We start from the raw sequence: 23,248 nt of genomic DNA on the forward strand, positions 1-23,248 counted from the left end.
TCGTCTGCAATATATAGTAATTATTTTCAGGCAAATTCAATAGGCGCTCACTAACTTCAACTTCCTGCCTTTCGAATGTTGCTCTCGCTCGAATTCTTTTTCTCCTCCTTTCTCGCCCCTCCTACTACCATAAATTGCCTTCTAGAGATGTCGTAAAATGCTCCTCCCCGCCCTCCATGTGGCGAAAACTCAATCACACTTGACGGCACAAGGTGGCTCAGCCGCAAGATGGCGGCGCTGGCGGAGGAGCAGACGGAGGTGGCGGTCAAGCTAGAGGCGGAGGGACCGCCAACACTGCTACCTCCACAAGCGGGAGACGGCGCTGGCGAAGGTGGCGGCGGCACTACCAACAACGGCCCCAACGGCGGCGGCGGGAACGCTGCGGCGGCGTCGTCTGCCGGCGGGGATGGTGGGACCCCCAAACCTTCCGTGGCTGTCCCTGCTGTTGCCCCGGCGGGGGCGGCCCCGGTGCCCGCCGCTGCTCCGGAGGCCGGAGCTCCCCAGGACCGACCGACTCTGCTGGCGGTGCTACAGTTCTTACGGCAGAGCAACCTCCGCGAGGCCGAAGAGGCACTGCGCCGTGAGGCCCGGCTGCTGGAGGACGCAGCCGGCTCCGGAACCCCGGGAGAGGCGGACGGCGCCGGCGCCGAGGCGGCTAGCGCGCTTCTCAGCCGGGTGGCAGCCTCGGCTCCCGGCTCTGCAGTCCCCGACCCTCCGGGCACGGGCACTTCGGGCGCTGCCTCCGTCTCGGGATCAGCAACAGGTCCTGCGGCTCCGGGGAAAGGTGAGCCTGCTGATCCCGGGGAGGCAGCGCCGGCACCAGAGGGAACAAGCCGGGAATGCCGGGGCTGGCAGGCCTGCACCTCTGCGGGCTTGTTTTGAATTTCCTGGGCCCGCCTCTAGGGCCACATGCCCGCCCCTTTCTCTGGTGCGCCGGCTGCGCAGTCAAACCCTCTTGGTAGAGCTGTCAGTTCCAGCGAGAGGCTGAGGAGAGCTGTTGAGCACAGGGATGTACGGGGAAGGTGGGCGCAGAGAGCGGGGACCTTCAGGGTTTTGGTCCCTTTCCCCTTACTTGGGCTCTGGAGCCTTGTGCAGGTCTGCACGAACACTGACAGTATTTGTATAGTTCTGTACTACATTAAGTACCAGAAATACTTTAGGTTGGTTCTGTATCTTAATTCTCACAGTCCCATGGTAAGGAACACATTACCTCTGTTGGAAAGATGAGTAAACGGGGAGAAAAGCCAAGGGACTTGCTTTAGACTGTGCAGCCAGGGAGTGATGGAACACAGCGTAGCCAGTGTTTCTCAAAATACAGGCTAACTGCCTCGACTGTTAAATCTTTGGGGGGAATGCAGACTACTGGGCATCAATTCAAACTTAGTGAATCGGACCCTGTAGAAGTTGATTTGGGAATCTGCATTTTTTAATAAATGCTTCCAAGATGTATGGCAAAATTTGAGAACTGTTCATGTAGGAATAGGCATTGGACAGATCTGGATTCAGATCGTGTCTCTGTTGCTTTACTAGTGTGATGCTGATTAGTTTATTCTTACTAAGGTTGAGTTTCACTCTATTAAATGGGTTATCGTGAGGCTCGGCTGTCATATATGGAAAATGCCTGGCATTGGAAAGTTCATGCCTGGCTACCCATTTCTAACAACTGAGGGCCCGCCTGCTTTTCTCAACAACTGCTGCACAAAGTCCATGCAGTAAAACGCACACACAATGTAAGGTGTCAGAGGTGACACTGAGCCAATAATGAATGCTTGTTGAATTAAATTATCCAGGGCAGAGCCTCTAGGTAATTAATCTGCATCTGTGAGACCAAATCTTTGAGGCACTGCCAGAAGTGAAGTATGAATACTTAGCATTGTAATCCATAGACAAATGTAAAAAATGTGATTGAGAGGAATTTTTAAAATTGATTTTGGAGAGAGAGAGTGAGGGAGGAAGGAAGAAAGAGAGGGAGAGAGACAGAGAAACATGGATTTATTGTTCCACTTATTTATGTATTCACTGGTTGATTCTTGTATGCGCCCTGAGCAGGGATTTAATCACAACCTTGATGTATGCTCTAACCATCTGAGCTACCCTGTCAGGGTGAGAGGAATTTTCTCTGAATGCTGAATTTTGTGAATGAAATAGTAAGATGGATGAGTTGATATTGTTGGTTATTTTGTTATAATCTCTCACCTCTTCAGAAACTTGACCTGCATTTTAGATCATAACTCAGAAACCCGTAAGGAGGAAAAGAAAAGGCCATCAGAGTAACCAAAATAATTTATATCATTTGTGTAGTAAACAGCATAACACTACTATAATTTCAGCTTAAATATTTCCAACAATAAAACTCTGATTCTGTTGACACGTGTATCCTTGTTTGGTAATATCCTTATCCTATATTACCGATAAGTACTCAAGTTGACTGCCTTGAAATGGTGGTTTTGGAAATTGTTTTGGAAATATAAGTAAGGCGTGTCCTTCCCACCCCTGAAATGCTTACAGAAGTGAGAGAGGTACACATAGGAAGTTAACACAGGCTAGGATGTCAAGGAAAGTTACAAACCACTGCAGCACATGTTTTAGTGACGGTGGGTGCCGTCTGCACTGAGGCTTGAGAGATGAATGAAGTTGTTCAATTTGCACATACCAAGTTTTATTAAACTTGTCTTTAAGGTAGCTTCAGGAAAAATATTGAATCTTTTGTTACTGATTTGAGAATTTTGCTTTCAGGTGGACAAGCTGAAAGTTTGGCTTTAAACAAAGTCAGACTCCCATGAAAAGATAACGTGATTGGGTTGGGGATGAAATTTTGAGAGGAGACAAACATCAGTCACCTCTGGACCTTAGCGAAACAGCCCTGTTGTTTGCTGCATGTTAGGTCATTTTCTTGAAAGCTGTTTCTCGTCTTTTAAACAGTTGGAAGTGTGGCTGTGGAAGACCAGCCAGACGTCAGTGCTGTGCTGTCTGCTTACAACCAGCAGGGAGACCCCGCCATGTACGAAGAGTACTATAGTGGACTGAAACACTTCGTCGAGTGCTCCCTGGACTGCCATCGGGCAGAGCTGTCCCAGCTCTTTTACCCTCTGTTTGTGCACATGTACTTGGAACTAGTCTACAATCAACATGAGAGTGAAGCAAAATCATTCTTTGAGAAGTATGTAGGTTTTTATGTATTGTACACGTAGAATATTAGAATGTATGTGTGAGTGTGATGTCCGTGTGCATGTGACCACACAAGTGTAAGACCGCAACTCGGCACTTTCTGAAGGAGAGGTGCCTGGTGCTGTGAGAACCTAAAATGGGGATTCGATCTCGTTGGGGAAGTTAGGAAAGGCTCCCAGAGGAAGTGGTGCTTGAGGGAAGATCTGAAGACTGGGGAGTAGTTCACCAGGTGAAGAGAAGAGGAAAAGCCCGTGTGGAAGTTAGGCTCTGTGGCCGCGGGGGTCATGGCAGGTGCGCAGATGAAGGAAGGGCAGTGTGGCTGGTGCGGAGTGTGGGGGGGGGTGCGGCACCACACGGAGCCCACCGGTCGGTTAGGGGCTCGAATGGGCAGGCTCTCCGGCCACGCTGAAGGTCTTGGTTTACTCTAAGAGTAGTAGGGGTGTTATTGTGTGGGGTTACATTTGGCTGAGAGTCACTGAAAACTCAAACATAATGGCGTAAATAAATATCTTATGAGCAACAGAAAGCGATGCTGGGATTAGATTAGACCCAGAGTGACCGAACACCCAAAAACTAGGGGCTGAAATATGACGAAAGGTTATTTCTTTGTCTCATGAAGTTTGGCGGTGCAGGGCTCAGATGGAGTCCTTGGTTAGCAAGGCACTCTCTGCCGGGCTGCTCCGCCACCCCTGTCGTGCAGCTTCGGCCTGTGGCACGAGCTGGCTCTAAGCAATCACACTTCTTTTTCATGTCATTAGTCAGTGGTCACATCTGTCTACAAGGGAGGTAGGGAGTATGCTGTTTACCTAGGTGTCATGGTGCTCAGTTAACGTGTTCTACTCAGGTGTTCTGTTGTGGAGGAGTAAAGAAAAAAATGGGCCCTGGCTGATGTGGCTCAGTGGACTGAGTGTTGGTCGGAACCGAAGGGTCGCAGGTTCGATTCCCAGTCAGAGCACATGCCTCGGTTGGGGGCCAGGTCCCCAGTGGGGGGCGTGTGAGAGGCAACCACACATTAATGTTTCTTTTCCTCTCTTTCCCCCTCCCTTCCCCTCTCTCTAAAAATAAATAAATAAAATCTTTAAACAGAAAGTGAAAAAAGGAAAAAATGGATATTTGGGGACAGTGAGGCATCTCTGCTACAGAAGTCATTGAAGAACCATGTCATTATTAGATTTCATTTTGAAAGGACCCTTACGCAGTGGGGAAAACAGGTGGTGGGAGAACAGTGGCTATAGATTGACCAGTTTTGGAGGTTATGGTAGTGGTTCTCAACCGGGGGTGATACTGTTCCGCTCCCCAGAAAATGTGTGGAGCTGTTTTTGGTTGTCATAATGGCTGGGGAGGGGAGCAGGTAACTTAGAGATCCTAAGTAGTCTGATAGGTGCGGTCCCGGTAGCAGAGGATTGTTCTGCGCCAAGTGCCAGCAGCACCCTTGTTGAGAAACGGGGACTAGGGTGCAGTAGTGTGGGTGAATGGGTGAAAGGAAGTGGGCGTATTGGTGATGGCTTGCTTATGGAGGTGAGGGAGAGGAAGGGGGTATTATTATTTTAAACATTTTTTGTTTATTGATTTGAGAGAAGGGAGAGAGAGAGAAACATTGATTTTTTTGTTTCACATATTTATGCATTTGTTGGTTGATTTTTGTATGTGCGCTGACCATGGATCAAACCTGCAACCTTGGCATATTGGGACGACACTAACCAACTAAGCTACCTGGGCAGGTATTATTGATAACCTGTAGGTTTCTGGCTCTCTCACCTGAATAGAAGTGCCCTTCACTGAGATAGAAAACCCTAGAAAAGGACCTGGTTTCTTGGGTGGTAGAAAAATCTTAAGTTCAGATTTGAATGTGCCTTTCACTTTTTAAGAGACGTCAAGCTGATTGGTGGGTGATATGTAACACTCTGGAGCTCAGAGGGGAGGTAGGGCCTGGAGCCATAAATCGGAGCTGTGCGTAATATTGATGGATACGGATGAGATTGTCTGGGAGCGGTTGGAAATAAGTCAGTGAGAGGGCTAGGCCCGAGCCTTAAGGATCGCTGACATTTGGAGTAGAAGAGAGAAAAGAAGAGGCCAGAGAAATGGGAAGAAAACCAGGAGAATGTTGAGTTATAGATGTTGGACGGGAAGGAGTGTTTAAGAAAGGAGGCAGTGATATGAGAGTCCTGCAGCCCGACTGAAGTCTTCTAAAGGTTTTCATCCAGAAAATAAATAAATAAATAAAAATGAAGGAGGTGGTGCTTAAAAGTTTTAAGGAGAGCTCTTTAGTGTAAGCAATAGGCCTAGAAGCTTGGACTTGTCAGATAGCACAGGTGGTAGTAGAGGAATAATGAAACTTGGGACTCTTGGCCTCTATGCCATTATATCTGTTCACTATTCTGTGATGCCTAATGGACGGCCTATAGAGCAAATGTTCCGTAGTTCAGTGATTTTGGAAAAAAAATTAAGGCTGGGGAAGACAGAGCTTCTCCCCTAAGTTAACTTCTCTTTTATTTCTTTTTCAGATTTTATTTATTGCATTTTTTCCAGAGAGAGGGGAGGCAGGGAGAAAGAGAGGGTGAGAAACATCAATGTGTAAGAGAAACATCAACTGCTTGCCACTTGCAGAAGCCCACCTGGGGACCTGGCCTGCAACCCAGGCATGTGCCCTGAATGGGAATCAAACCAGTGACCTTTCAGTTCATACGCTGCCACTCAGTCCACTGAGCCACACCAGCCAGGGCCCACCCTAACCTAACTTTTCTTACAGCATTGTCAGTAAACCTCTTCCTTTCTCATGGTATAGCCGTCTCACATAGGAAGCAGGGTTATCAGAGGGGACTTCCTGTCTCCTTGTCATGACAGTTTCTCAGTCCATGCCTGGACCCAGTGCTCAGATGAGGTTATGGGCAGTGACTGACACCAGCACTCAGAGGCTGAGATTTCTGGCTCATTCAAATCTTAGAAACCCTTAGGTCATCTTGACAAGTTGTAAAAGGATAACACAGGTAACAGTTTAGGAATCTTGGCACTGTGTCTGTTTGAGGTAGGGTTATACTATCTTATGTTTAATCATTGTTTTCTTAATGTTTTTGCATTGTTTGCTGCTCTTATTGGATGACAAATAATCTTTAACTTTATTTTATTTCATTAGGGAAATTAAGATTTTTATAAACAAAAGTACATTTAACTTTACTAATTATTACCAAGGCTCAAAGCTTTATTTAACTGCCTTTGGTAATGGTGAGTAAATGGAAGTGCTTGTTCTTTGGTATCAACATTTCTTTGTCCCCTATCATATTATTAAAGTACTGATGTTTAACAAGTATGTCTGGTATTAATTATATAAGAAACCATGAAAAATGGTGGGTTTGTGAGAAAGCCATGTATTGATTATTGTTGAGAGGCTGGGTGATAGGTACATTGAATTCATTATACTGATTTCTCCTTTTGTATACGTTTGAAGTTTTTCCATAAAGTTCTCAGAAGTGGGTTTGAGAGAACATAAAATTGGGTAAAGCAGAGATTCTAGAATTTTCAAATGTCTGCCAGAGATGACATTGAAAAGACTGCCAGTAGTGGGCATCTTATCTTTCATTTGCTTGTTATTTATTTCAGAGTCTCTTAAAATGTTTATGCTGCATTTCATTTGAGAGTTAAATTGGTCATTTTTAGGATGAATTCAGAAACTGAATTGTAATCATTTTGAAATATGTCACTTCTGATCCTACAGCTTAGTCCAAGATTATTCAGACACGTTGACTATATTCTGGTATGTTTATAAATATATGGGGGAGAGGCAGATCCCTTAACGATTACATTGAAAAATGACTTTTTAAAATCACTGAAACAGGTTCCATGGAGATCAGGAATGTTATTACCAAGATGACCTACGAGTGTTATCTAGTCTTACCAAAAAGGAACACATGAAAGGGAATGAGACCATGTTGGATTTTCGAACAAGTAAATTTGTTCTGCGTATTTCCCGTGACTCGTACCAACTCTTGAAGAGGCATCTTCAGGAGAAACAGAACAATCAGATATGGAACATAGTTCAGGAGCACCTCTACATTGACATCTTTGATGGGATGCCGCGTAGTAAGCAACAGATAGATGCGATGGTGGGAAGTTTGGCAGGAGAGGCTAAACGAGAGGCAAACAAATCAAAGGTATGGGAATAAACCTAAGAACTATATAATGCAGATTATGAAAAACTGTAGCATTTCCATCTACACATTTTTCTTACAGCTAGTTTGGGAATAATTTTACACTGTATCCTAAGTTTCATGTTCTAAGGATGGTATAAATGTCAGAATTGGGGAATGGTTGCATTTAACAGACCCTGGCTACAGTGGCTGTAACAAGTGAAGGGTTTTCCCTCACATGGAATGAGTTGCAGAGGAAGGCCCTCCTGGGCGGGCACGAGGGCTCCCCAGTGCCATCAAGGACCTGGCTCCTTGTTTCTGCTCCGTCCTCTCTAGAATGTGGCTCTCTTCTTTGTGCTCACAGATGGCTCTTGCAGCGCCAGCCTTGCAGCTGCATTCCAGGAAGGCAGAGGGGGAGGACGAAAGGCATATCCCTGCTGAATCTTTCCCTTTTTATCAGGGAAACAGTATTGTGTTCTAAAACCCTACCTTGTACATTTGTGTGTACAGCAGTTGGCCAGTATGACATTATATAGCCATTCCTAGCTGAATGGGAGCCCATGAACAGAAATTGTTTAACCGATCATATTGCTGCTCCAACAAAATCTGGGTTCTGTTAGTGAGGAGGAAGGGGAGATTGGCTGTTGGGGAGACAAATGCAGGAGCTGCTTCAGGGTATAAGTGACTGTATTTAATTGTGATCCATCTGTCAAGATATGGAAAGAATATATTAATGAACAAAAAAATGTAATTAATTTAAGAAAATGTTGGCCCTTTTGACTTGTAGGTATTTTTTGGTTTATTAAAAGAGCCAGAAATTGAAGTGCCTTTGGATGATGAGGATGAAGAAGGAGAAAATGAAGAAGGAAAACCTAAAAAGAAGAAACCTAAAAAGGATAGTATTGGATCCAAAAGCAAAAAACAAGATCCCAATGCTCCACCTCAAAACAGGTGAGAAAAACACCTCAGGGACGTGTGTGGAGGTATGAGTTATGTTCTACAAGGTTCTGGTTTCTTAGTGATTCCTAGTGTTTGTTTTTTTTTTTCCACAGAATTCCTCTTCCTGAGTTGAAAGACTCAGATAAGTTGGATAAGATAATGAATATGAAAGAAACCACCAAACGAGTGCGCCTTGGGCCAGACTGTTTACCCTCCATTTGTTTTTACACATTCCTCAATGCCTACCAGGTCGGTGAAACAATTGGGCAGCTTCTGCCTGGAATAGCATGTAAAATGGTGACATACTATTAAAAGAAATGTGTTAAATGAAATGGAGTTTCTTATTTAAACTCTTGACATAAATATAGCTTAAAGACAGCTGTTAAGAAAGGAGAATGGGACACTGCTGTGAAAAGGGAGACGATGACATTTAAAGGAACTTCAGCAGCTTGTAGGTACCAGAACTCTGCAAACATGTGCCCCAGGTTTCAGTGGTCAGAAGTCCTCTGCTAGCCTTTGAGGAGGAGGAGGAGGAGGAGGAGGAGGAGGAGGAGGAGGAGGAGGCTGTAGTTCATCTCTTTTGAATTTGGTTTAAGTACTGATATAAACTTAGTATTTTTTATTAAGAATTCCACGTCTTTATAGATTCTTTATAATAGGCTGCAGAGGATATATTTAGTAAAGTGCAAGAATGATGAACATTTTGCTTCATGTTATGCACTCTAAATCTGGAGGGCAAAAAAGGGGTAAATGATGACAGAAAAATAGCTGTCATTATTTCTTGTCTGAGATGTGATTGTAATTTGCTCCCCTAACATAGTATTGTTTAGTATAAAGCTGCTTTTCTTTTTTGTGTTTTTGGCAGGGCCTTACTGCGGTGGACGTCACTGATGATTCTAGTTTGATTGCTGGCGGTTTTGCAGATTCAACTGTCAGAGTGTGGTCCGTGACTCCCAAAAAGCTTCGTAGCGTCAAACAAGCAGCAGGTGACCGAGATGACCTGTCAGGATGTAAACTCTTAGTTTACACCAGTCTTGCTTCCCATAGAATATATACAAGAGACTGTGATCTTAGCTGACTCTCACTGTTTTTTACTTTAACTCAAAATGCTAACATTCCCATTAGTAAAAAGTGCTTTGGGGTGGCAAACAGGAGACTGGGGTACTAGATTGGTTTAATTTCTCTGGGTTTCAGTTTTCTCCTTTGTAGAATGAGAGGATTAGGCTGAAAACTCCTTACAGTTAAAAATCTAACATTTTATGATTGGTTGTATGTGTATTTTAAAAATCTTTGAAGTAGCCCTTACTGGTGTGACTCAGTTGTTGGTTTAGCTTCCTTCCCCAAGGCAAAGTGTTACTGGTTCAATTTCCAGTCAGGGTACACGCCTGGGTCACTGGTTCGGGCCTTGGTTGGGGGCACATGCAAAAGGCAAACGATCGACATTTCTCTCTCACATCAATGTTTCACTCCCCTTCTTTCTCCTTCCCTTCACTTTTCTCTAAAAATAAAATCTTTAAAACCTTGGAAGTAAATAGTGGGAGAATGTTTTCTGTTTAGACATAAAAATGGCTAAAAGGGAATAAGGTCAGGATTCCATTTTAAAGAAGTTTCTTGATGTATTTTTAAACAAGATATTTTCTGTAATATAATATTCCCACAGTTTTTATTTTTGTGAAACATCGTGACGTAGTGGCTGTCTTGACTTTGTCCTAGCTCCAGCACGGAATAGTGTGTACACTCGGGCATGTCATTAACTTTCCTTTGCTGTACACTGTGGTGGCGTCACCTGGTTTAGAGGCATTAGCACGGGGGGTGACATGTAGGTGGAACTGTTCGAATATTAGTTCTTTTTCTGAATGGTGATGTGACTACCTTAAAATCTTTTAATGAATGTACTTTAAAAATTTCATATTTCTGAACCATTTTAGATCTTAGCCTCATAGACAAAGAATCAGATGATGTCTTAGAAAGAATCATGGATGAAAAAACAGCAAGTGAGTTGAAGATTTTGTATGGTCACAGTGGACCTGTCTATGGAGCCAGCTTCAGTCCAGACAGGTAAAGTACAGACTGGCAATATGCAAATGTCAGGAAAATTTGTTAGAAAAATCTCATGGTTGCTTGTCAGTCATTGTCTTTCAGAATCATGCCATTTGCTAATTCATCCTGGGTGTACAGGATAGCAACTGAACATATACCCAGGTTTACAGACTGAAGATGCACAGCTTCAGGGTTTGCTGGCTTTAAACATTAGTTTTGGTTTTGTAATAACCCTTCATTTGAATTGCTTCTTTGGGTTCCTGTTTTGGTTTTGTGGCTACTGCTGTCTTCCATCATCTCCAAATTTGTAACAGATTCCTGATATTAAAGGCTTGTTAACTATTAGTTGAAGATTTATCTTTCTATAATCAAAAGAAATAAGGAAGATAGTGAAAACAGAATTTGAAATCCATAAATAAGTATTTGCCTATTTTTCATGATCTCTAATATTCCATAGAAATGGGGCAAGGGTATTTTGTATTCACTATACCATTTATATCTTACTTGGATAGATATTAGCTTCTAATCCATCAAGATTTTCATCTGTATGAGCCTTTGAGAATGAGGTTTTTGTTATTTGATAGGGTTTAGACAGATGATATATTTTTACTTGAGGAAAACTTAATTTCAGTGAAACCATACTTTGAATAGTTCAGCTTTGGTATTTATCCTTGAAAAATGTATTTCATTCATGTGTCTGTAGTATTCTTTCTGCTTTTGTGTCAGATATACTTCCTTTTAAATTCTTATACAATTCATAGAGGACAGGAATATAGCAGATTCTTTTTAAAATCAAAGATTGAGTTTTACGGGACATATCATATTTCTTAGAAGCCTTTTTAAATTGACCTTATTTGAGTGTAGTTTTTGTCATTAACCCTTTGTATTACTTTTAAAACTTTTTATTATTTTTTTTTTCTGGCTGGTGTAGCTCAGTGGATTGAGCACAGGCTGTGGACCAAAGGGTCACCGGTTCTATTCCTAGTCAGGGTACCTGCCTGGGTTGGGGGCCATGTGAGAGGCAACTACACATTGATATTTCTCTCCCTCTCTTTCTCCCTTCCTTCCCCTCTCTCTAAAAGTAAAATTAAGTCTTTTTTTTAAAAAAAGAATTGTTATTCCCCACCCCCCAACATTCTTTTTAAAAAAATTGAACCTCATTCTGTAGATGCTCAGTAGATACAGAATATCATGGCTGTTACTTTGGTTAGTACTTCCACTCAATGACTGAAATTATGTATAAATTAAAAGTGAGATGTAGCACATCAGCTATATTTAATATATTCAGATGTACAGGAACTGGACTGGTAACTAAAAGTTATTCTGGGAATCAAATATATTATTTTCTCTTCTCTCAGGAATTACCTACTCTCCTCTTCAGAGGATGGAACTGTTAGACTGTGGAGTCTTCAAACATTTACTTGTTTGGTAGGATACAAAGGACACAACTACCCAGTCTGGGACACACAGTTCTCTCCATATGGATATTATTTTGTGTCAGGGGGCCACGACCGAGTAGCTCGGTAGGTACACTGTGACCTTACACCAGGATCTAGTCAGGAACAGAAAGGGTTCTTGTTGGGGATTACAAACCTCCAGCCGAACTCATTTTCACTTCTGTTATTCAGGATCAACTTTTTGAGATTGTGAGCATTTACGACTCATTATTTGACAATGAATTTGGGGAAAAAGTATTACTGTCTATAATTATGTCTATATCAAAGTCCTGAGTAATTTTCTTTCTCAAGCTAGCTTTTTAACGTACCTTCCCCTGCCTCCCCCGTCAGCTGTTTAAAACCCTTTTAAGGTTTATATATATATATATATTTCATTTTTATCAGCTGTTTACCCTTGCTTGGTCTTTCCCTACTACTGTGGCACCTGTTTCTCTATCGTATTAAAAGTTTAGGATGAGGCAGCTCAGGTTAGAAACTGTGGTGGCCAAAACTTCGGTATTGGTTAGAACAAAGTTGGGTGGGGTAGGAGAGAAGGGGGATAAGGAGAGGAGAGTACTCAAGAATTATAAAGGTAAAAAGCGTCTGTACCAGATCAACTTCTCCTTTAAGAATGTTAGTCTCAATCATTCCTTCTTCTGTTAGGTAATAGTGAGGGGGACCCATTTGGAACTAACATTTCACATGAATTATTTATTTTGGATAAAATTTGGGCATTTCATAGTTAACTGCTAATTATCATCTTTTGCTTTTAATACATTTTCTAAAAGGCTCTGGGCTACAGACCACTATCAACCTTTAAGGATATTTGCTGGCCATCTAGCTGACGTGAACTGTACCAGATTCCATCCAAATTCTAATTATGTTGCCACGGGCTCAGCAGACAGAACCGTGCGGCTCTGGGATGTCCTGAATGGGAACTGTGTACGGATCTTCACTGGACACAAGGTATTTTCACACTTTGGTATTTGAGCATGCAAGATTGCTTTTGAGATATATTTTAAAAAATGAACCAGTGACACAGATTCTGGATACTATTCATACCACTACACTTCAAAATTCTTTCTTGTTTCCTAGGTATTTTTAGCCCTACCGTTGATTCTTTCCCTGGATTTCTTTTCTAGGGACCAATTCATTCCTTGACATTTTCTCCCAATGGGAGATTTCTGGCTACAGGAGCAACAGATGGCAGAGTTCTCCTTTGGGATATTGGACATGGTTTGATGGTTGGAGAATTAAAAGGACACACTGATACAGTCTGTTCACTTAGGTTTAGTAGAGACGGTGAAATTTTGGCATCAGGTAAATGACTGGAATGGCTTTGTGGGAAAGGGTAAATGGTATGTTAAAAGGAAATGTGGAGTGTTAATAATGGCAAAGTCCTGCTGTTCCAGGCTTTTCTTCTTTTTAGGTGATTCCAGAGTATCACCCTACATGTGTGATACTCGCAGGTTACGTTAAACTACTGCCTGAAGTGCTCCTTTTGCAGGACTATAGTTGTTAATCAGGTTTAGATTTTTCACCAGAAATATACAGTAAATACTTAAAGTGTACTTGGCAAAATGTCAGATGCTAAATAGGGTGGATGCTACTAAATGGTTTCCTTTGACTTTACCCTTAGGTTCAATGGATAATACAGTCCGGTTATGGGATGCTGTCAAAGCATTTGAGGATTTAGAGACTGATGACTTTACTACAGCCACTGGGCATATAAATTTACCTGAGAATTCACAGGAGTTATTGTTGGGAACATACATGACCAAATCAACACCAGTCGTACATCTCCATTTTACTCGAAGAAACTTGGTTCTAGCTGCAGGAGCTTATAGTCCGCAATAAACCATCGGTATTGAAGACCTTTGGAAGCTACTGTTTGAAAAAGGGAGACTAAAAGCAAATACCTCAGTGATTAATATTTAAGCTACGAAGAATGTTTTGTCTATATGGATCTGGAAGTATGCTGCTGGGAAAATCTGAACAGGACAGTTCCACGTTTCTATAGCAACCACATTTAACTAATTTCTGTTAGTTGAATAAGAGGTATTATGCTCGTGGAGGGGACATTTCTGGTGCTTTGGAATGTGTGGAAACTATGCATTTTCTGTTCAAATGCTATTTTAATTTATTATGTTTAGGAAAAAATTGATTTCAATAACTCATCCTGCTTCAAGATTCAAATTGAGTAATATAATACCATCATGAATTTTAGCTGAAGAATTCTATGAGCATGTTATGTTTCTGCTGTAAAAATGTAGTTAATGTATGGCACTCAAATACTATGTTAAATGATCCACTAACATTTTTGCTTGGCCCATGACTAGTGGAATGTATGTAACTGGGTAGGGTGAACTACAAGTTCTTTCTAAGATTTAGATGAAGTACAACCACCTACTGACATCTGAATTTGCACCTGTCAGATTCTTGAGTGCACCCGAACACTCTATAAACTGGGTGAAGTAGTTTAGCTTTCATGTTCTACTTCAGCTAAAATGGCTATACACAACCTTGTACACTTGAAGTCAGACAGACATTTCAGTTGCTTACCTCCAGTACTGAGCCTTGCTTTGGGAAACTAAAATTCAGACCAAGTCACTGCCAGTTTTTTGCCTTTGTTGCATTTTGTACAGTTTTTATATTTTTGATATCTTGTAAATAAAGACAACCAGCTTTTCCAGGTTCATAATTTATTGTACAAATTGAGTATCACATGATGAGCTGACATTAGCTTCTCCAGGCATGGGAAATTAACAGATGAGGTACAGTTTAGAATCCTATAAACAAAGCAAAAATAGTTCAGACACAAACATGTTCAACTCTACTTTTAAGACATTCAGTAAATTGCCAGTTACTATCCATGAACCTCCCTGAAATTGAAGGCAAATTCATCAAATTCTCAAAAGGAGTCAGTAACCCATCCCAAAATTAAGGTGTATCTTAGCCTTATACAATTTAACCTAAACCCCACCTTTAACAAAAGAGCTGTCAACAATTCAGTAAGATCCTAATGTATGTTACTCAGAAAAGTCAAGTATATAAAGTAACTTTTTTAGTGATTGATTTATCAATCAATCAATCAATCAATCAATCAGCAGGGGAAGGAAGGGAGAGAGGGAGAGAAACATCTGTGTGTGGTTGCTTCTCACATACCCCCTACTGGGGACCTGGCCTGCATTGCACTCAGGCATGTATCCCAACTGGGAATAGAACCAGCGACCCTTTGGTTTGCAGGCCAGCACTCAATCCACTGAGCCACACCAACCAGGGCTATATAAAGTAACACTTTAAACAGTAGAAAACAGGTATGTTATCTAGTGTGTATCTGTTACTTGATATCTGAGATGCAATTTCTTTGTATAGGGGCTACATAAAGTTAGGAGGTACCTGACATGGGATGTTGAACAAAATACATTTGTCAGGAATAAGGCATGGACCACTGCATTCTGGGATATGCAGTCCCCTAAGGACTGGGAAAACTTTTAAGGGCAGAAGGAAACTTTTCTACCTGTGGAGAGCTACATTAGATAAAGATCTGGATTTTGGGTTTTCTGCACATCATCTACTGTGAAACACAAATTTTCACTTTAGCATAGGGGAATGGGGTTGGAGAAACTATAGAAGAAAATGAAGCCTAAAGGGGATTTAAGAAAAGATAGAACTATTTATATGAAAAACTGAAACCAATGACATCAAAATTTAAACTACAGAACACCCTGAAACCTAGCTGAACAGAAATTCCCTAGCTAGGGAATTAAGCAGTTCCTCTTAAAGGGTGCCCATGGACTCAGACTCACTGCCTCTGCGCTCCAGTGCTGAGACCGCAGCTGAAAGGGCACCAAGGACATGAAGGATCTGAATTGTCTGGCATCAGGGAAAGAGCTGGGTGGGGTAGCTTTCTGCCAAAGTGCTGGCAGAGGCCACTGTTCCTTTCACCCAAGAAAGCTGGCAGTCGAGCACCCTGAGTCTCCATCAACCTCACTCACATTGTTCACCAGCCCCGGTGAGTCCTGAGACCCTGCCCCACACAACTTTCGGGCCCACTCAAATTGTCCAGTGGCTTTTCCTTATGAAGGGCCTGTCTTGGCTCATGCTTCAGATTTCCCTAAAATCTCTCACACATGCAGCACCTGGCCTCTGTGTGCCCTTCTTGCAAAGTGGCCCCAGGTTTGGCATTAGCTGCAGCTGGCCTTGGCTTGCAGCTTGGCCTCTCTTGGACAACTCCAAGCTTAGCACTAGTAGCAGCCATCTGCAGATTGCTTTGTACCTCCTACCAGGTAGACATAGGGCAAAACACAGGTGGCAGCTGAACTTGGGCTACACTTCTCCAGAGGCCCCAGAACCAGCACACCCAGTGGGCAACTTCAGACCACATCAATGCATCACCCAATCACGTTCACAAGCTACACACTCAAGGGGCAGACTTGGTGGGCTCTAGAACCCCACTGAAGCTGTCTTCTGTGGAGTGGGTCCCTGCACAGCTGATCCTCCAAGGTGGTTGAAGGTCAGTGGTTGGTGGTCACAGGCAGTCCTTGCAGTTAAGTGGCCTGGGAATAAATCCTTCCCATCAATGTGCCAATAGCACTCAAGGCTTGACTACAAAAGGAGGGTGTACATGGCAAACACAGAGCTCACCTTGAGTGCTAAGCTTGGGTGACTGGGGAGGCTGTGCCACCGGACCCTAGAGAACACCTACTGCATAAGGCCTCTCTACCAAGACTGGAAGATGTAGCAGCTGAACCTAATACATAGGAACAAACAGGGAGGCTGCAAAAATAGGAGACAAGAAACACATCCTAAAGAAAGAAAAGAACAAAACTCCAGAAAAAGAAACAAAATGGAAATAAGCAATCTACTAGATGCAGAGTCCAACACACTGGTTATAAGAATGTTCAATGAATTTAGTGAAAACTTCAACACCATAAAAAATGACATGGAAACCATTAAAAAAGAACTATTCAGAAATGAGGAATACACTAACTGAAGTGAATGATTTACAGGGAATCAACAGCAAAGTAAATGAAGTAGAGAATCAAATCAGTGAGTTGAAATATAAGGATGCAGAAAAACACAATCAGAATAAAAAAAAAAAGAAAAATACCCCCCATCCAAAAAAAAAGATAATATAAGGAGCCTCTGGGACAACTTCAAGCTTACCAACATTCACATCACAAGGGTGCTGGAAGGAGAAGGGAGACAGTAAGAAATTGAACACCTATTTGAAAAAAATGACAGAAACTTCCCTAACCTAGTAAAAGAATTAGACATACAAGTCCAGGAAGAGCAGAGAGTCCCAAACGAGATGAACCCAAAGAGACCCACACCAAGACACACCATAATTAAAATGCAAAAAGTTAAAGACAGAGAATCTTAAAAACAGTAAGGGAAAAGTATCACATTTTGCTGTGTATAAGGTACACCACCACTTTTGGCCCAAACTTCCAGGCACAAAAAATCTTTTGTTTTAATTTTTAAATTCAATTATTTATTTATATTTCGAAACAAAACTGATTATCATATTCCAGGGTATTATTGTGCATATGGATATCATTACTGCTTTCTAGAGTTGCACTTTTAATACATAAGCATAAATAAAAGAATTAAAAACACTTATATAGATACTGAATTAGTACTACCCATGTATAATGTGCACCCCCATTCTTCCCTCAAAAATTTGGGCAAAAAAGTACACATTATACACAGCAAAATATGGTAGTTACCTACAAGGTAGCTCTCATAAGACTATCAGGTGATTTCTCAAAAGAGACTTTGTAGGCCAGAACAGACTGGCAATATTCAAGCAATGAAAAGCAAGGACCTATAACCAAGATTACTCCACCCAGCAAAGCTACCATTTAGAATTGAAGGACACATAAGGTGCTTTCCATACAAGAGAGAGCTAAAGGAGTTCATCACCACCAAATCAGCATTATACGAGATGTTGAAGGGGTTCTTGAAGAAGAAAAAGAAGACTATGAACAATAAAAATAAACAAAAAAAGTTTAAAAAAAAACCAAAAAAGAATAAAAAGGCAATAAATACTTATCACTACTGAACCTAAAAAACAAAATAAACAAACATGCAGAACAGAAACAGGCTCATAATACAGAGAACATTTTGATGATTGCCAGATGTGAAGGGGGTGAAAAAAGAGAAGATTAAGAAGTACAAATTAGGCCCTGGCTGGCGTAGCTCAGTGGATTGAGCGTGAGCCTATGAACCAAGGGATTGCAGTTCGATTCCCAGTCGGGGCATCTGCCTGGGCTGCAGGCCTGTTCCCAGCAGGAAACTCATGAGAAGCAACCACGCATCGATGTTTCTCTCCCTCTCTCCTTCCCTTCCCCTCTAAAGATAAATAAATAAAATCATAAAAAAAAAGTAGTACAAATTGGTTGTTACAGAATAGTCATGGGGATGGTAAAGTACAGCATAGATAATTTAGTCAATAACATTCTAGTAGTATGGTGTCGGATGGTATGAAATATATTGGTATCATCATTTAGTAAGTTATATAATGTCTATAACACCTGAAATGAATATGTCAACTGCAAATGAAAAATAAAAGATGATGAAAAGAAACCTTGAAACTAGCATACTAGCAAAAAAGATATACTTGCAACTGACTTAAAAACTTGGTTAATAAGTATTACATAAAGAGCTTATACAAGAGAAATAAGATCATCACAAAGACAAAAGTCCCAATTGTTAAATGAAAAAAAAGCACGTGAAAAAAATGTTAAGAAAAATACAAATGCAAAAAAAAAGGTACAACTTCACCAAAGACATTATTTTTACTCATCAAATGAATAAAAAACCAAAAACTGATATTATTCAACATTGTCTGGGGCAAAAGACGACATTTTACAAAGCTAGGTGCTTCACAACTCTTTGGGAAAGAACTTGAGCCTAAGAAACAATCATAGGCAGAGACATCATGTCATGCTCAAAAGCATTCACTGTAATGTTATTTATATTAAAACAAAATGTAACAGGAAACAGATTTCCTCTGTGAAATAAACCATATATCCACAGCACTCATGCATTCAAATTATAGAGAACATACCTGTTATAAGACAAAACACAGGTATTAATCATGGCCAATGGAAACCAAATATACAAAAAAGAGCTAAACCAAAAATTAAAATTTCAAGTGTAATGGGATACGGGTAATATTTTTCTCTTTTTTCCCCATGTATGTAATAAATTTTGCATAATGAAAATGATTTATAGACAAGAAAAAACCATTAACATCAAAGTGGCTAAGTTATAAACTTTTTAAAAAAAGACTTTATTTATCTTTAGAGGGGAAGGAGAGAGGGAGAGAAATATCAATGTATGGTTGCCTCTTGTGCATCCCCTGCTGGGAACTGGCCTGCAACCCAGGCATGTGCCCTGACTGGGAATCGAACGGCGATTTTCTGGTTCGCAGGCCTAGTTATAAACTTTTAAATGTCAACTCCTTACCTTTTATGTTGCTTTCACAGCTGGATTTTTTTTAGGCTTCAACTTGAAGTATAAAACCAGCAAAGCAAGGCCTCCATATGTGGCCAGTACACACTGAAAAAGAAAGGAAAAAGTAAAGAGGAGTTGCCATCACAATTATTCTAAAACATAACTGCTTAAAGATATCGTTTGTACTTACATTCATTCGACCTGTGAGAGTGTAAGAGTTGAAATATTTTTTGATACCAGTGAATTGGAATTGGGCATCAGCTTCTGGACCTGCCATGATTTCAATCTTTTAAAAAAAGAAAGAAGGCAACAATAAATTGGTTTGGATTCAATTTAAAAAAGACATTTTTTTAAAGCTTACAAAATCTGAAAAGTCACTATATATATTGTAAATTCTTATGTATGTCTTGTCTAATATAGCAATAGCAAAGATTTTTGCTTTGCTAAAATCCAAGAAAAAGCCTTGTTGATGAGAAGTTTTGGAAGAAAGACTTTACCTTGGCTGCTTTTACACAACAATCCAGAATATACATCAAATAATCTGGCACAAGAAGTAAACAGAGTGGTCTCTAAGTCCACCCACTGACTCAACATGGCTTGATGTTTTCATTCCTGGCTCTACCTATACACTATGCTATAATGTAAATGGACTTAATCAATTAAGACTAATTAAAAATTAGATCTTGTGAAACTGCAACTTACAACCCCTCTTTTTACAATTTTTCTTCTAAACAATTTAAGAGCTTCATGGGAAGGCAGAGAAGGAATCATTTACTAAATGGAGTTGATACATAGTAGCTGTTAGTGCGGGGGAAGGTGGAATCCTTATTCCTAACACCAAGACAGATAAAAGATTTAAATGTAAATATCAACAGTAAAAAATAAAAAAATCCTGTTAGAAAACTGGGGCAAACATTTTAATCCCCTTAGGAAGAGAAAATAAAAAGAACAAAACAGCAAAACGTAAAAAGAAAACCAACCTCAAGATCAAAGAAATGTAAAGTGAGACCACTGTTTAGCAGACTGGCAAAGATAAAATTATGATAATAAGCAGCAGTGGTAGTTTGGTAGAAAACAAGCACTGCCTGTGTTGCCCAGGGTGTGAACTGGAATAACTTCCTAAAGTGCAATTTTGCAGTATTTATCGAATTATAAAATTAGCATACCCTTTTATCAAGCCTGGTTCATTTGTTCTTGAGGTATTTAGCTTTATAGAAATATTACAAAGTGGAAACATGTTACATGGTTCCACTAAGGTGACTGAAACACTGTTGACAAAAGTAAACTGGAGCCCTGATCAGTGTGGCTCAGTTGGCTGGGCATCCTCCCACCAATGGAACTCACTGGTTCCATTTACATTCAAGGCACATGCTTAGGTTGTGGGTTCATCCAGCTGGGGCGTGAGGCTCGTAGGACAGGCAACTGACCCATGTTTTCTCTCTCACCTTGATGTTTCTTTCCCTCTTTCTCCCTCCCTCTCCCCTCTCTCTCTCAAAAAAAAAAAGGAAACTGGAAAAACTAAAATCCACCCACAGGAGACTGATAAAATGATGGTTTCTACTGGAAGAAATAAAATGTGTGTAGGCCTTTATTTATGTATTGACATGAAAAGATACCCTCATGTAATGTAAAATCTTTTAAAAAATCCTATTCTTGGACATTGTATTACAGGGCACATCAATGGTTCTCAAAGTTTGGTCCTTAGGCCAGCAGCATCAACATCACCGGAAACTTGTTAGAAATGCCAGTTGCCAGGCCCTACACTCAAGCCTACTGAATCAGAAACTCGGGCCCAGCAATCCATTTTAATAAGCCCTCTTGGTGTTTCTGATGTACGTTCATGTTTGAAAAACACTGGACTAACAGAAAACAATGGAAGAACATAGAGCAAACTTTTCAGAGGAGTTACAGCTATAGTAGGTATGTATTTTACAAAGACCTGTATTTCTCTTCTAATAGAAATAGCAAAGGCACATTCAAAGACCACCAGAACAATGCTTGAAAACTCGTATGTATGACCACCTATCTACCACGACCGACGCCACGCCGAGTCGATTGGCAACACAGACGAGCCGGTCGAGGTCCGGTCGAGATTGGTAGGCAGTGGCAGCTGTACGGCTGGCTCTTGTTGAAATGGAAGAGGGAGATCTGTGAGGCAGTCATTGCTATGGACACTGGCACCCTTCTGTTTACCATTCAAAGGCCTTCAGAGGCATTCACGTGCACAGAATTGGCAATGAAAATTTTGGACAAATGACCTTAATTTTGAACTGTTTCAAGAACGTTCTTAGAGCAATTAAGGAAATTCAAACGTTCTTGGGTCCCTTCAGTAGCCTTGGCCTGTCTAGCACAAGCAGGAACATCTCTATGAACAGAAACCTTTATGACATGGCTTTTGTATTAACTGTTTCATTTTACTAAACTTATTAAAGGCAAATCCCCACCCCATTTACCTTCTTGATACATCTTTTTGATACTAATAGTATTATGTAGGTTTCTAGGAGAAACCCTACAGAAAGTAAGGATTTAACTTTGTCAAATTATTACTGATAACCCCCACTATCTGTACCTAAAAAACAAATTTAGGAGGATGTGGTGTGCAACTGAAACAATTTAAGGTGATTTAAAGCCCCCTCTGCACAAAGTGGGATGAAGTCTGGTGTTTGTGATAGCCCGTAGAGGACTAATCCTGACTGAAGAACACGGTATAGGAACTGCGATTTAGTCCGGGTCTTAAAGGAAGACTCTTGAGAGGCTGAGATGGAGCAGGGAGTGGAAAGTGTGATGTTGCTGGTGAGATAAACAATGGGAGCAAAGCCTGGAAACACTCAGATCTGCACCCTTCAGCAAACTGCTGGTTACTTTTTGGCAAAGATCAGAAACCTTTGTGGCAGAGTGCCCTTTGTGGAATACCTGAACTGAAACTTGCTTAATAGAGGAGAAAGTGTACTATTTGTTAAATGGCAGCCTGGGGGGAAATCTAATCAATAGCGTCTCCGCTTTTGTTTGTAATTAAATGGCGACAGCTATCAAATATAATTGATTCTTCCATGCCTTTTCTTCACCTGTGAAACGGGCATTTTGGAAAAGGCCCCAAGTGATTAATGGCCCTAGCTACTTTCTGATTCTCGATATTGCTGTTTCCGTGTCTGACTGGACATCTACCTGGAATGGGGAGATCACGAAGTGAAGGACGGAAAGAGCGAGAGGCGCTCAGGTACCAGAACTAGCCTCCCGCACTTCAAGGAGTTTACAATTCCCCGTCCTGGCTACCTCCTAGGAAAGGCCTTCCCGTTGATGGAGCGTGTTGGCGTCTAAATCTATTCCGCTTCCCGCGGGTCTGGAGACAGTAGGGGACGGCCACACTCACTCTCGCTCTGATACAGGCAGCTAAAGGAGGTCAGGCTGACGAGCTTCCCTAGCACAGCCCAGCGAGAACGAGCTGCTGCGAACATACCGAGGAAAAGAATAATGCAGCCAGAGATGGGGTCAGAAGCTCAAGTTCTGATCCACTATCACGTCACCGCATGACCTTGGAAGATACCGCTGCGGGCGTCATTTTTCTCCACTGAAAAATGCAATCTAAGGGCCTTCGGAAGCCACGGGAGCCTTTGGGAGCACCTATTAGCCTCTCCGCAGGGCTGCGCAGCCACTGTTGGACCTCTGGCATTGCGGGCCTCGCGATCTCAAACCCCTTTTCCATCCCCCACCGCTCTCGCCCCACAAAGGGAAGACCTCGAGGCGTTCCCAGACTAGAAATGGTCGGATCTTAGGCTGGCGCCACAAGGCTGTGCCTCCAGGTCCGAGGCCGGGTCCCTCTGCACACCCACCTTGCAGATAACACGAATTCCGCAGACAGCGTCCTTCAACCTACGGAGCTTCTCCCGACCCGCCGGAAGAATCCGCCTCCCTCCTACGCGTTCAACCGGCCTCGGCGATTCAGCCTTAGGCGTCGATTGGCTGGAACTCAAAGTCCCGCTCTTCCGCTTCCGGCCTCTAAACCTCCACCTCCACCTCCTCCCCCGCCCCTCCGCTCGAAAGTGACCGGACCCAGCTTAGTAACGGAAGTTAGGGCTT

At 41.7% G+C, this 23,248-nt stretch overlaps 2 protein-coding genes across 3 annotated transcripts; one reads left to right on the forward strand and one right to left on the reverse strand.

Moving 5' to 3' along the window:
- The first annotated feature begins 215 nt into the window (after nt 1-215).
- TAF5 (TATA-box binding protein associated factor 5) lies at nt 216-14,408 on the forward strand. 2 transcript variants are annotated; one of them, XM_037159484.2, is made up of 12 exons: nt 216-784; nt 2,923-3,160; nt 6,881-6,919; nt 7,001-7,316; nt 8,080-8,243; nt 8,345-8,480; nt 9,097-9,217; nt 10,160-10,289; nt 11,630-11,794; nt 12,496-12,673; nt 12,850-13,027; nt 13,347-14,408. In XM_037159484.2, exons 1-12 carry the CDS (start codon nt 229-231, stop codon nt 13,562-13,564), a joined length of 2,439 nt encoding a protein of 812 aa, XP_037015379.2. In that variant the 5' UTR covers nt 216-228; the 3' UTR covers nt 13,565-14,408. The 2 variants fall into 2 exon arrangements, with proteins under 2 accessions (XP_037015379.2, XP_037015380.2); XM_037159485.2 differs by lacking the exon at nt 6,881-6,919.
- ATP5MK (ATP synthase membrane subunit k) lies at nt 14,393-23,114 on the reverse strand. The gene is made up of 4 exons (XM_037159486.2): nt 23,002-23,114; nt 19,362-19,457; nt 19,184-19,276; nt 14,393-14,496 (listed from the first exon to the last, which is right to left on the reverse strand). Exons 2-3 carry the CDS (start codon nt 19,446-19,448, stop codon nt 19,187-19,189), a joined length of 177 nt encoding a protein of 58 aa, XP_037015381.2. The 5' UTR covers nt 19,449-19,457; nt 23,002-23,114; the 3' UTR covers nt 14,393-14,496; nt 19,184-19,186.
- Nucleotides 23,115-23,248: the final 134 nt, after the last annotated feature.

Source organism: Artibeus jamaicensis, unplaced genomic scaffold (assembly GCF_021234435.1).
Source record: "Artibeus jamaicensis isolate MK-2021 breed Jamaican fruit bat unplaced genomic scaffold, CSHL_Jam_final contig_490, whole genome shotgun sequence".
Taxonomy (NCBI): domain Eukaryota; kingdom Metazoa; phylum Chordata; class Mammalia; order Chiroptera; family Phyllostomidae; genus Artibeus; species Artibeus jamaicensis.

Excerpts from the sequence above, each read along its gene's own strand:
- TAF5 (XM_037159484.2), top strand. The coding sequence starts at position 229 with ATGGCGGCGCTGGCGGAGGAGCAGACGGAGGTGGCGGTCAAGCTAGAG. Across the intron at positions 7,317-8,079 it reads GAGAGGCAAACAAATCAAAG|GTATTTTTTGGTTTATTAAA; the intron begins GTATGGGAATAA and ends TTTGACTTGTAG. Across the intron at positions 12,674-12,849 it reads GGATCTTCACTGGACACAAG|GGACCAATTCATTCCTTGAC; the intron begins GTATTTTCACAC and ends TTTCTTTTCTAG.
- ATP5MK (XM_037159486.2), bottom strand. The coding sequence starts at position 19,448 with ATGGCAGGTCCAGAAGCTGATGCCCAATTCCAATTCACTGGTATCAAA. Across the intron at positions 19,277-19,361 it reads CTCTCACAGGTCGAATGAAT|TGTGTACTGGCCACATATGG; the intron begins GTAAGTACAAAC and ends TTTCTTTTTCAG.